At 36.4% G+C, this 12,443-nt stretch overlaps 1 protein-coding gene across 8 annotated transcripts; it reads left to right on the top strand.

Annotated features, from left to right (window-relative positions):
* The first annotated feature begins 509 nt into the window (after nucleotides 1-509).
* LOC149022225 (uncharacterized) lies at nucleotides 510-12,021 on the top strand. Of its 8 annotated transcripts, none has more exons than XM_089150406.1 (7): nucleotides 510-641; nucleotides 991-1,436; nucleotides 4,245-4,526; nucleotides 4,635-5,374; nucleotides 6,733-7,028; nucleotides 9,241-10,261; nucleotides 11,517-12,021. In XM_089150406.1, exons 2-5 carry the CDS (start codon nucleotides 1,091-1,093, stop codon nucleotides 6,814-6,816), a joined length of 1,452 nt encoding a protein of 483 aa, XP_089006532.1. In that variant the 5' UTR covers nucleotides 510-641; nucleotides 991-1,090; the 3' UTR covers nucleotides 6,817-7,028; nucleotides 9,241-10,261; nucleotides 11,517-12,021. The 8 variants fall into 8 exon arrangements, with proteins under 8 accessions (XP_089006532.1, XP_089006527.1, XP_089006528.1 ...); XM_089150401.1 differs by having other exon boundaries at nucleotides 4,245-5,374; nucleotides 9,241-10,097; nucleotides 10,194-10,261; XM_089150402.1 differs by having other exon boundaries at nucleotides 4,245-5,374; nucleotides 10,194-10,261.
* The last annotated feature ends 422 nt before the right edge of the window (nucleotides 12,022-12,443 follow it).

Below are 12,443 nucleotides of genomic sequence, written 5' to 3'. Positions count from 1 at the left end.
TACCTTTTTATTTGTGAGAGCTATGTTTGAAATTTAAGAATTTAGCAACTTTGGTAGCTATTTTAGTAGAAAATCTAGAAAAATAGTCACATATCATAGGTAAAGTTTATAAAAATAAGAATAATAAATTTAAATAAGTAATTTAATAGGATAATTTTATCGGACGGATAATAAACGGTAAGAAAGTGATATATCATATCCGCATCCTATTAATAATCGGACGGATTCGGATACCCCTAAACGGATGTGGATGCAAATTCGGAGGTGGATTTCGGTTATCCATTTACACCCCTAGTATATCTCCCCATTTTGTTCCACTTTTGTATGTAAATATATTGTTTATAAAAAAAAAAAAAATGTTAATATATATTGAGAGCATATGAATTTCTTTTGAAAAAAAAAAAAAATTTGCGAAAAGGTATTTGCGTCGGTGAGTCGATTCGGTCGGGCTGTATTATGTTAGCGAGTTAGCCACGAGAATAGCCCTTGGATTGAACCTCTGTGTCGAGTCAGCGAAGAGGACCCATCGCGATAGATTTACAACTTGCCACAAGGAGGGTGGAGGACTGGGATTTGGACTGCGACAGTCGCCGGAGGACGGTGGTGCCGGGAATCAACGGCAGATAGGGTTTCTGAATCGGGTACGAAAGCCCCCCTATTCAAGTCTGTGCTTCTGGCTCTTGGTTCCCTCCTACTATCTCTTCCTTTCTTTTTGTTCTTCTGTTTTGATCGCTTGACCTAACCCCAGAAAGTGTTAAAATTGACAGTGGGTGTTGGGAAGAGTTTTGTAACGGAAATTAGCCCCGATATCGACTTTGTTTCCGAAGTGATTATTCATTTTCTTTTACCCCATATGATTTGATTCTCTCTAATCTTTCAGATTGTTTGTGCTGTGGTGTTATTTAATCTTTCAGTTTTGTTGGTATTTTCCATTTTCGGATTTCCAATTTTCAGTTAGGATGTTGATGGCTGTGAATTGATTTATTTCAGCCATAAAGAACTTGGGGACAGTGAAAGAGGTTACCTGTGGAGTTTGTGTGCCGTTTGGCAGCGTTTAGGAGTTGGGGTGGAGAAAGAAACGACTGGGTTTATGATGGTTCAGTTATTCCTATCCGAACCACTTGGCAATGATAATGGAGCTGGTGATGTTGCTAAACAGAGATTAGCTCTTTTGAAGAAATTAGAGTCTAGTATCTTGTCATTGATAGCAACTAGTGGCCGCTCGGAGGCCCGTTTATGGCTTTGCAACACCATATCATTTATAAGCTCAATCACTCCCGATCAGCAATGCTCTGTCTTTGTTAAGGTATTGAGATCTAAGCCGCCAAAGCGAGCTCTTGCGGCACAACTCTTAAAGATGATCTTTGAAAAGTGGCCACGTAAAGCTGGGAAAATCATAGCCAAGAAAAGGTGTATGCTCGAGAAATTCTTTGAAGGTAATCTTTACTTTTCATTCATTGAACACTTTTGCTAAAATATTTGATCTTTACTGGCATCTTGTGAAGTACGTAGTTATGTAGTCTCTGTTTTTTTTCTTTCTTTCATGTAGAGAGTACCGTTTATACTTGATTAAGATTGCTTGCTGGGTTATAGAATGGCAATTGTATTTGTCCGTTTGTGTCCTTGAGTATGGTGTCCATCGATTTGAGATGTGGAATTGTGAATAGATAATTTTGCTTTCTGATTAATAGATTTTGGATTGACCAGTTCTAGTTTCTTATCTCACTGGTAACATGCCTCCTCTTCGGATCGACTTCACTTTTTACATCAGCAGCAAAACCGTCATGCAAAAGTTTGAGTTTTCCGCCCTTTTTTGGTTTCTGTATTTATGATAGGCAGCCACAGGGAATATAATAAAATGAACCTATTTAAGGATGGTCACACATATTCAATGATCTAGTGTGGTGAGAAAAAGGTAAAAAAGAAGAAGAAAAAAAAAGGAGAAGAAGATGGTAGTTAAGTTTTGGACCAAAGTTTGCTACCATACACTGTAGCCTACCATATATACATTCTTTTTATATACCTTATTCTACACAATTTGGCACCAGAAACACTGTATTCAATGCATGCAAATCAAATTTATAATAATATGGTAAAAAAAATTTAATAGTCGTGCTGTGGCTGAGAGTATTAGTCATAGACACTTTAGCACAATTGTACTATACTATGTTGGTATCACATTTAGTTCTGGGCAGCCTGAAACAATTAAAAAGATCATTGCTGCCAAGGCAACTGTTCCTTAACTGTGTCACAAGTGATGCCCATGTCGTGGTACGCTTTAAGAAATGATCAAAGTCGTACACAGCAGCCCTATGGGTGCCATAATTAACATACTATATGTAATAGCCATGGTTAGAACAGTATAATCTGATATTCTATTGGGCTTCAATGATAACACACATTGGAGCCCAATGGTTAGAAGTAATTGAAGTAAATAAAGGTCATAGGTTCAGGGTATATTATGTGCAAATAAAATATTTAATTTTAGAAGGTTTTTTTTTTTTTTTTTTTTTTTTTTTTTTCTGGAACAAACTAATTAGGAAACCTGGCTGAATTAAGGAAACATAAGATGAGAGAGTAAAACTGGAGGTTGGAGTCAAGATAAGGGGAAAGAGTTGGTTCTCTTATAAAAGAGGCCCCACTCATGAAAAAACAAAAAGAAAACAAACATATAATATCGCCTTTGATCCAAGTAAAATAATGTGGTCTCCTTTGTATCATGTTAAATTGGACGTTGTGGAGATGAAACTCTGATGATTCCAGGCTGTGTAACCTTGATTTCATTGTTTTTCCTTGATGAAAAATAATGGTTGGATTCATTAGAGTTAGCTTCTATTCATCTTGAGTGTGGCTTTTATTTTCCAACCCATGGAAGAAGGGAAGCAACTTTGCCATCTTGCTAGTCTAAAAGAGATCTCAGGTTAAGCCCTATAGATCGTTTGATACTTGCGATACTTGTAAACCTAAGGAGATAAAGGGAGGTGTCATGGGAGTTATCTTTCTAGCCCTTTTTATTTATTTTATGACCTTTTGGCGATAGTTGACCTAAGAAAATAATGTTAAAACCCAATTCTTTACTGGGTGTGGATTGATTTGGTTGAATTATGGAGAACAAGTATATCTCCTAGTACACAAAGAATTTTGATTTGAAACTTTATGGGTGGGTAGATGACTTATAGATGAACATCCCTTTCTAATTTAAGACTATTTGACTTAATTTGATAGGGTAATGATATATCATAGTAGAATCACCAACATAACCTGGTTTTTGTAAAATTATAACTGGAGTTTAGATACTATTTTAACTTGAAACTTTCAAGATATGTTCGATACTGAGTTTATTTCATGCCATAAATAGGTTAAAATTATTAAAAGTCAAAAAAATATAGGTTTGAAATCATGTTACCACCATGTAGAAAAATATGATGGTTCTGGACAGTGTCCAGGGGATATGATACCCAATTGAGAAGTTGATTCTGATTATGGAATCATCGGAGATGCTAGTTTTAGAAGCCTAGTTTAATATAGGTTAAATTGAGTGCAGGATCTATTTGTTTCATGTTTTACACTTTCGGTGGTCAGAATATTGCATGCATCAAACTAGTGAAATAGATTTTCATTGCAGAGAGTTTGATTTGGTCACGTGCTATTAGGGTTTTATTCCTCAGGCTTTCGCAGTATTTTAGTGTATTGTCTGATACTTTGTACTACTCCACAATTTCTTGGAACAACACAGAACTGGAACTGTCTTCGCAAAAAAATTAGGTCTCTTGGGATTTGTAGAGGTTTCATTTGAAACATGTTTAAGATCCAAAATTTTAAATTAAAATTATATGTTTTGATCGGAATATTTTTTTACACCATATGATGGTAGTATAACATTTTGCCTACGCTCCAGTCATTTTAGCCAAAATTTGGGTTGGAACCATGTTATCTCCCCGATGTGTAAGGTTTCTTGTTTAACCTCTTTGAAACTGAAATACATCGCAGAATTTTCTGTCAAATTAACCCAAATTTCAAGCATTGCTAGATATCAGGTAAATTTTAAGCAAGTAGGGATCCTAGTATGCATGAATACATGATATGTATCTTTTAAACTTGTATGGTGTTAGAGCTTGATAGTTTCCATTATTCATACAAAATCTACAATACCTGAAATATCTTCTTCTGTCTTCCATTTTGTTATGTCTTAAATGCTGTTTGATAGATTCTAAAGATTTCTGTTGATAATTTTTGTTACACAGGAAATCCACGGCGTGTATCACTTTGGTTTGACAATTTTTCCCAGAGTGGTAAAAGTGGCCACCAAAAGGGTTCACGGGCACTGTCCCAGTTTGCTTTTGTGAATCGGGACATCTGTTGGGAGGAGCTTGAGTGGAAGGGAAAACATGGGCAGTCACCTGCAATGGTTGCAACAAAACCTTATTACTTTCTTGATTTGGATATTCAGAAAACAGTGGAGAATTTCCTTGAAAATGTGCCAGAGTTTTGGTCTTCAGATGAGCTTGCGGACTCATTAGAAGATGGTGAGATTCTGTGGATAGATACAAATTTTTTTGTGGAAAATTTTGTTGACTTAATGTATAAAGAGAACTCTGCAGAAATATGGCAACTGATAAATGAGTTCTTAACAGAGGAGTCATTCTCTGTTCTCTGTCGCCATCTTCTCATTGTTCTTGAAGAACGGGATCTTTGTGCTTTCTTGGGGTTAATTGGTGAATTGTTCTCCCCTGGAATGGATTCCAAGGAGTTTGGTAACCCATCCTATTGGCTAGAAATTATATTATCTAGGTGCAATGGTTGTGTACCCATTGAGGACTTACTCTTATTAAATGCGGCTATTAATCAAGGCCGCAAGCTTATACGGCTTATTCAAGATGAAGAGGAACCAAAGGGTAAAGTCAAGGATCTTGTTCTCCAGATCTGTGCAGGCTCAACCACCACAAATCTTTGGGCCTCCCTCATGAAAGCATTCTCAAAGATGAAGAAGGCTGATGTGCTAAAATATCTGGGGCTTCAAGCTTGGGTTCTACAATATATTTTATTGGACGAGTGTAAGAATCCCGAATCATGGGAAGCACTCTTTACGGAAAATGGAATAAATTTTCGCAAATCTGATAGTTATGCCTTGCTATCTCCAAAGGGATTCCTGGAGGAAAGTGAATCTGATTTGGAATGTAATACTTCAGTTAGAATTAGGAGGAAAAAGAAAGCATCAAGAAGGCAGAAAAAAAGGAGAAGGAATTATAGTCTTGATGTGGACAATGAGAAAGAACCGGCAGATTTTGATTCAATGGGTGGCCGGGAGGTTTTGCATTCTAGCATTGGAAATTGGTTGCTCTCTACTGATGGTTTCTCATCTACATGGAATAGTGTATGTCTTGCTGTCTTTAACTATTTGACATTTAAATTGCATATTCAACTAGTATATAAGTTGCCCATTTCATTTGGGATTTTTTTCTTTTGACTCAAGGGTATATATTGGTTCTACCTTTCATCTCTGTAACAGGCAAGTTTCTGTGATGGTTTGTATTTTGGCTACTCATTGCATTACAGTCAATTGAGGGCACAATGATGTTAAGGAAAATTCATTCTAAGTAGCTGGCAGAGTTTGCTCCAGGCCTCTGGGAACTCTAAAGGAAAAGGAAATAAATATATGAAAAGAGAAGCCAGCTAAAGTTGCAACTGAAATTAGCTACTGTTTTCCTTTCTGATTGTTTGATACTGGTTCTGCTCTGTGCTTTTGGATTAGTGACTGCTTTAGATATGAGTCATATGACACTAATTTTAAATTTTTTTTCTCACTGAATATAATGCTATCTTCTATAGTTGTCAAGGCGTCGTGCTGACCACGGTGGTTGAGGGTCTTCCTAACTGTGTTCTTGATATGGCGACCATAAGGCATTGCCTTGGCAAACAGTGCCTTCAAGTGTTATTTTTCTAAGTAACCAATTTATTTAGCACAAATGGCATATTGAAGATTATATAATTCTACTTTTATGCTAAATAAATATTGCAGAATTGTAAAAGCACTCATTGGACTTGTTCTAATGAACTGAATGAAGTCAGCGATCTATAGATGAAACATTAAAATAAAGTCTACAATGAAGGAATATATAACCACAAATTTACAAAATCAGATAGCAGAATAAAAAATTCTACAAGCATTAAAATGAAGTAAACAATCAAGGAATTCTAGAAAATCTTGATCAAGATTTCTTTCATCTTCAAAGAAGTATGACAGGAAAGGGGAACCAACACAATGATCAATTGTGAAAAACAATTCTTTCCTGTGGTTATTCATTCAATTCAGTCAGTTTATTCCTGTCAGAGAAGTGCATCCAGGAAATGGGTAAAAGAAGAAGAATTAACTTTTAAAAAATAGAGACAATGCAATCAGGTAGAAGATCGAGAAATTGTAGGTTAGATAGCGAAAGAGTTGGAGCAAAGTCAATGGAAACTGGGCAATATCTACTTTTAAGTGTTGAGTCTCACTGCTTGGGAACTGTATAGTTTGTTATTATATTAGACACTACCAAATATGTATAAAAGAAAAAGTGCAATAGTGTGTCTGTATCGTTGATACTTTGATTCTTTACATCATTTATAGACCTGCATTATATATTTGTTTCCTGATTCAACACATAGATTAATTTTCCTCATGGATGGCATATGGGATATACTTGTAGTTGATGTTCTACAGTTTTCCTAATTTTGTGCTGCCATGTGTAGGTGGACTTGCCAGAACACTTGGCTAAGCACTGCTTTTCTACATGGATGAGATGGGTTTCTTGCCAAAGTAATTATGTTGCATAAATCTTTTCTTTCAATGGGTCTACTATCTAGATTATCAAGCACGGACAGTTGCTGCCGTCTTCTTGTTTAGGATGCTTGAAAGGGAAGCATAAGGTTGAACTTTTTCTACTATATAACTGCAATGTACAAATTCCTTGGTTGAAGAGGTAATATGCTGGAGGCAGATCTTTGTCGCAGAGCCTACCTTCACTGCAGCTGAAGATATAGCACCGGTAAACAGTTTATCTTTGCTCTATTATCTTGTTTCTCACGCCTAAGATAAAAAACTATATGCTTCACTTCATAAGGTTAGTACATCCAGTTAAATGTAATAACTTTCGAGATCATGGGAATGGAGCTCACACTTTAAATGGTAGGTCTTCCCACTAAATGCTGTAGTCTGGATTAGCCTACTAGAATTGATCGGTAGACAGCATGGCCTTCACATTGCATGTGGAAGTAAAAAATCTTACAGAAATTATGTGCTTTTTGTTCTGCTGGTTTTGGTTAAAATCATTTTTATGGTTGTCTCTGATTTACAGATCGGTGAGCATTGGTTGTTATGGCCTAACCTATGCCAATGCTTAATTCTATCAACTAGTTTCTTAACTTTAAGTGGTTGATGTCAAAATGGTGGTTTGCTCTAGGCTCTATTCAAGTTTCTTGAGTTTTGAGCTTTTACTGGCTTTGTATTTCAATGTGCAATGGAAACTGTGCATCATCTGATTGATGTCTTCCAAAAGTTTTATGTTTTTTCTTTGATGCTATGTTAGCATAGGGACTTTTAACTCTGTTCTGCTTGGTTACATTACATTTATTTAAATTTTCTTCTGCCGGGTTCTTGTTTGGTTTATTTTTGTTCTTATTCTTTCTTTCTTTCTTTTATTTTTTTTTGTAGGGGGGGGGGTTTGTTTGAAGGGGGGTAGGAGGGTGTTGGGTTGTTTTATGGGGAGGGCAATTTGGGATACATTGTCTGACAGGACCAAATTTTAAGTTTATGGATCTGAAAGGATGAGATAAGTGATACAGTTGACATTGGATTCTGGAATCATCTTATATCATTGAATGTTTCTTAAGTCATCATGCGCGATGATACTTGACAGTTTACCATGAGCTGACATGGAAAATAGGTCTATTGTGGCATTGCCAGTCAAGCATCTTAAAGTAGGAGTACAAAAGAAACCCAAGAAGGAAAAGTAGCAGTCACAGAGCGGTGTATTATTCACCAATAAAGCTGATCAAGCAGCAGTAAATTGTCTCACTGGACAAAGTCTTGTTCATGAAGGGGGGAAATTTTTTTTTGGACCACCAATAACCCTCAAATAGAGCAGGAGCAAATTAGATTAGGAGAAAATTACTGAACCAGCCTGGAATCTCAGAATTGTTCAGTTGCTGCAGCAATCCACTATAATATTCAGCAATGGCAGCATCGATAATACTTTGATACCTAGTAGAATCAGACCAACAATGCAGAGAATACCTTAGAAGAAGTGCAACAACAGTTGTTGCAGTAGCAGATAATATCAGATATGTTTACCAAAAAAAACAACCACTGTAAGTGAAAATTGGATTAAATTTATAGTTAATCAAAAAACATCCCAGAGGTCCTCGCCATTGCAATCAGAAGAAAATAGACATCTTGCATTGTACCTCGGACCATAGCAACAAACTTCCGCTAGATTTGAAACTCTAATAGATCTCAATATGAAGGAAAAGTAGTCTTCTAGGTCTTTGTAGAAGTATTAGATAAAGAGAAGGCTAAACTTGATTCTGAAATAAACAACGGAAGTAGTAAAGCAAGACGGTAGCAGTAGAATTTTTTGGAACAGAGAAATGGGTACTAGTATACGACTTGCAGCAGAACTTATAGCACAAACAATGGAAGACAATATTTAGGTCTTGCAATCCGAATTATGGGCATATCTTTGCTAGAATCAAGAGGAATCCCAAGACATCAGTATAGTGCAGATCAAAATTCAGATTTGCACAAAAAGCAGGGTAGTAGGAGCCTAGGTTGAATCAAATAGGTTGACATATCTCCAGAAAGCCTGGGCCTTTTGTAGTATTAATACATAGATATTTGGTGCTTCAAAAGTCAAAGAAGAAGGGCAGCAAAAGTTGGGGCTGCCCTAGGTAAGAAAAAGGAAAAAAGAAGAAAATAAAAAACTTGGCAGCCAAGAGAGAGAAAACAGTCCTTAGGCTGATTAAACTTGTTCTGATATCATGTTAGAAAATAAACTTTAATCAACCAAAACAGTACAATAACAAGAAGAACTAAGAAGAACCAAACAAAGTACTAGAATCGCAGCTTAGGTGATTCCTATCAATTCTTCTTCTTTCTTCTTCTCTTCTTTTTTCTTCTTCTTAGTTCTTCTTGTTATTGCACTGTTTTGGTTGATTAAAGTTTATTTTATAACATAAATAATATGCCCATGCAAAGAACAGGTGCATGCAGCTCAGGGGAGGTCTGTCCCCAAATTAGAACCAAATGAATTCCAACCTATGAAGGCAGCTTTACTTAATCCTTTTTACTATATGCTGGTTCAAGACTAAAATGGTTGGGATTCTTTTTTTTTTTTTTTTTTTTTTTCCTTCTCTTCTTTTGGTAACAAAATGGTTCGGAATCTCCTGGGAGGAGAATTGTTTGCAGACATATCATGAATAAAGAAAAGCCAAAGCACTTTTTACATTACTATTCACAATAAACAGTTCCACAGCCCCTAGTTTTGCCATGAAACTATACCAGATCATATGAGGATTTTTGTAAGAGTCAGTCCTTTCTATGCATGGAGATTCAGTAGTTTAGTAGGTATTTGACAATGCTCCCACATGTTTATTTTTATGTTCTTCACCAGAAAAAAGAACTGGTGAACTGTGTCTAATAAGGTTCAATATTTTATTCTCCAAGACCAATCCAGTTGGAATGTCACTGAAAGAATCTCAGAACATCTCAGACATTCTCTCATTCTTTCCTCCGTTCTTTTTATTTTTTATTTTTATTTTTTAATTTCTTTTCCGGTGAAAGACATTCTCTCATTCTGAGAAAGAAAAAGTACGTATGTATGGCTGATAAAATGCCAATGTTGAGTCTTCATGCTAACATTCTGGGAGAAGAAGGCTTCTCTCCTGTGCTGCAAGTCCGGCAACTTAACATAAGATAAATGGGATTATTGGCACCCTCTCCTGCTGGAACTATTGTTGATCGGCCGCTGTGACCATTTGTAGTGGTCTCGCATAGGTACCATTGTGAGATAAGCACGGCTACCCTAACTGCCAACTCATTTCCCTCAGATCAACATCCTGTATGCATACTGACACCCATATTCTGATTTGTATGTAAATTTTTGTTTTTCCCCCTAAACATTGAAAGCCTAAACTGTGGCTATTTTCCTTTGAAGATCACTGTACAGGGTTGCTGTGGCTGCTGCTGCTGCTCTTGAGTGCGAAATCTGTTACTCCGGTTGAGGTGATCCAAGCTTTTTAAATCTAAGCATACTTGATTTTTCAGTGCTATTTCAACCGATATCTCTCTTGTGGCCTCAAAAACACTTGTTATTTCTGTGTATTAGCTGCTCCAACTGATCTAATGTGTGAATTTTATTCTAGAATGTGCTGGTTGCATCCATGATAGTTTCGATGAAAAATTTGAGCATGGAGGATATCCCATTTAACTTTTTTCTTTCCCTGCCATGTCCTCTAGTTTATATAAACAGGTTATTGGACATGTCTTAAAAAATCAGTGGCATATTGATTAGGTGATGTTGACATGTTAGAGACACATCTGTATCACAAACCCCATTATAGTCTGGACAGAATTAGTGATTCTCCAGTTGTGATATGCCTCCAACTTGATATATTTGGTGCTCTATATACATGAAATTATATGTAAAAGTAACAAAATATTGTATCTTTGTATTAGTGCATTAAGATGATCACCTCTATGATGGATGCAACATGGCAGTGCTTAATATAACCTCACACAGGAAATTTCCCACTAGATTTTATTCTAAACAGTTTGGGGTATAGGTTCTCTGGTTTGAATCTAAGATTGTGTTTATGATTTTGTTTCCTTTGCGTTCCTCTTATTTGGATTCTACTAGTGTAAATAATTTTTATTTGTAAGATTTCTAGCTACGAACATGTATTGTATTCAGTTATATCAGGAAAAGGATATGCTGAGATCTGAAGGATGTGGGAGTCTTAATTGATATTGGTTTATTCTCATTCAATTATCATCAATGCTAAGGTTTAACAGCATTACTCTGTTGAGACTTCTAAGCTTGGTCATTTAGTTAAATGTATGTTCTGAAGTTTTCTTCCCCACAAAGACCAATGGAGCATCTGTTAGTCTACCCTCTTGGCTTCATATCAAAACCATATTTTGCAGCTGATACCCCATTCTCTGACACCTCGTCCTGATTTTATTTAAAGTAATTGTTGTTTTTATTCATATCATGCCATAAATATGGACATTAGTTAGGTAATCACATCAAAATGTCCAGATCAACTTACATGATTAGGTTGTTACAAGAGATTGGATGCATCATTATTATCAGTTCCCATTCCATATCATTGTGTTTTACAAGCTAAAAGATTTTGTTGGTGCTACTTCTCTACTAGGGTGAATTATCTATTTTATTATCTGAGTCTAGTTCATTAAATAAAACATAATAGAGGTGGAGTTATGACATTATTAATTACATAGAGCCATTGAACTGCAGGATAAAAATTGAGGTTGCGTCTTTTGCAAATGGATAAAAGGAGGCCACTTCACCTTCTGCGCTCCAGTTCCTCCACCTTTGAAAGACGCTCGACATCGACACTAACATTGACGACATCATCTGATTTTGTGAATGTGCTTCTGGTATAGTGGTGGCAACCTTCTGTGCAAAGGCAATAAGATCAGGGGGTTCTGGGTTTGAAACCATGTTGGTTTGTAGAGAGGAATCATTAGTGAGAAAGAGAATGTTTCAAAAGTACTTAAGGAGTGCTGGAATTATAATGAGTTGGATTTAAAGAAGGGTCGTGGAAAATTTGAAGTAGAGAGCGAGTGGAAATTTTATCAAATTGGATGTAAGTAGATACTGATGTTTCATATTGGTTGATCATAGCTTAGAGTTATTTTTCATATATCATGCTTTTGATTCTCAATAATTGGTTTTGTGAAACGAGCTAGTCATAATGGTTTGGATTTCAGTGTACTTTAGTGCTTTATTTTGACTTGTGAAAATGGCGTCCGGATCCTCACCCCGTCGGGGGAGCACAGACGGTTACCAGACGGCTTCCCAACCACACAAATACGTGGGGCCTACAGGTGAAAAATACTTTTTGAAAAAAATAAAAAAAAAAATTCAAATTCACCTTTGGGCCCTACGTGTTTGTGTAGTTGGGAAGCCGTCGGGGAGCAGTCTATGCTCCCCCGACGGGGTGAGGATCCGGACTTGTGAAGATGTAACGACCAGGTTATACCAAACATCAACTTGTTCTACAAATGCTTTAGAATCATTATCGGATGTGTCTATCGATTTGTTTTGGCTGAGGTTGTTAATCCTTTCAGTTTCGATTTAATGGGTATGGTTCTGCGAAATTATAGTCCATCGAAATCTGATCAAAGAATGAGTTGGTTCTCGTTTAGGGTCCAACTTCAA

The sequence above is a fragment of the Hakea prostrata genome, chromosome 3, assembly GCF_041222555.1.
Source record: "Hakea prostrata isolate BN-2017 chromosome 3, UWA_Hpros_2, whole genome shotgun sequence".
NCBI classification, from domain to species: Eukaryota; Viridiplantae; Streptophyta; class Magnoliopsida; order Proteales; family Proteaceae; genus Hakea; species Hakea prostrata.
Note: the sequence above shows the minus strand (reverse complement) of the source record. Positions and strands in the feature narration are given on the sequence as shown.

What these genes read in the sequence shown, in the direction of transcription:
- LOC149022225 (XM_089150405.1), top strand. Translation starts at nt 1,091, where the DNA reads ATGATGGTTCAGTTATTCCTATCCGAACCACTTGGCAATGATAATGGA. An exon ending in GCTCGAGAAATTCTTTGAAG is followed by an intron (nt 1,437 to 4,244) that starts GTAATCTTTACT and finishes TTTGTTACACAG; the next exon opens with GAAATCCACGGCGTGTATCA. An exon ending in TCTCATCTACATGGAATAGT is followed by an intron (nt 5,375 to 6,732) that starts GTATGTCTTGCT and finishes TGCCATGTGTAG; the next exon opens with GTGGACTTGCCAGAACACTT.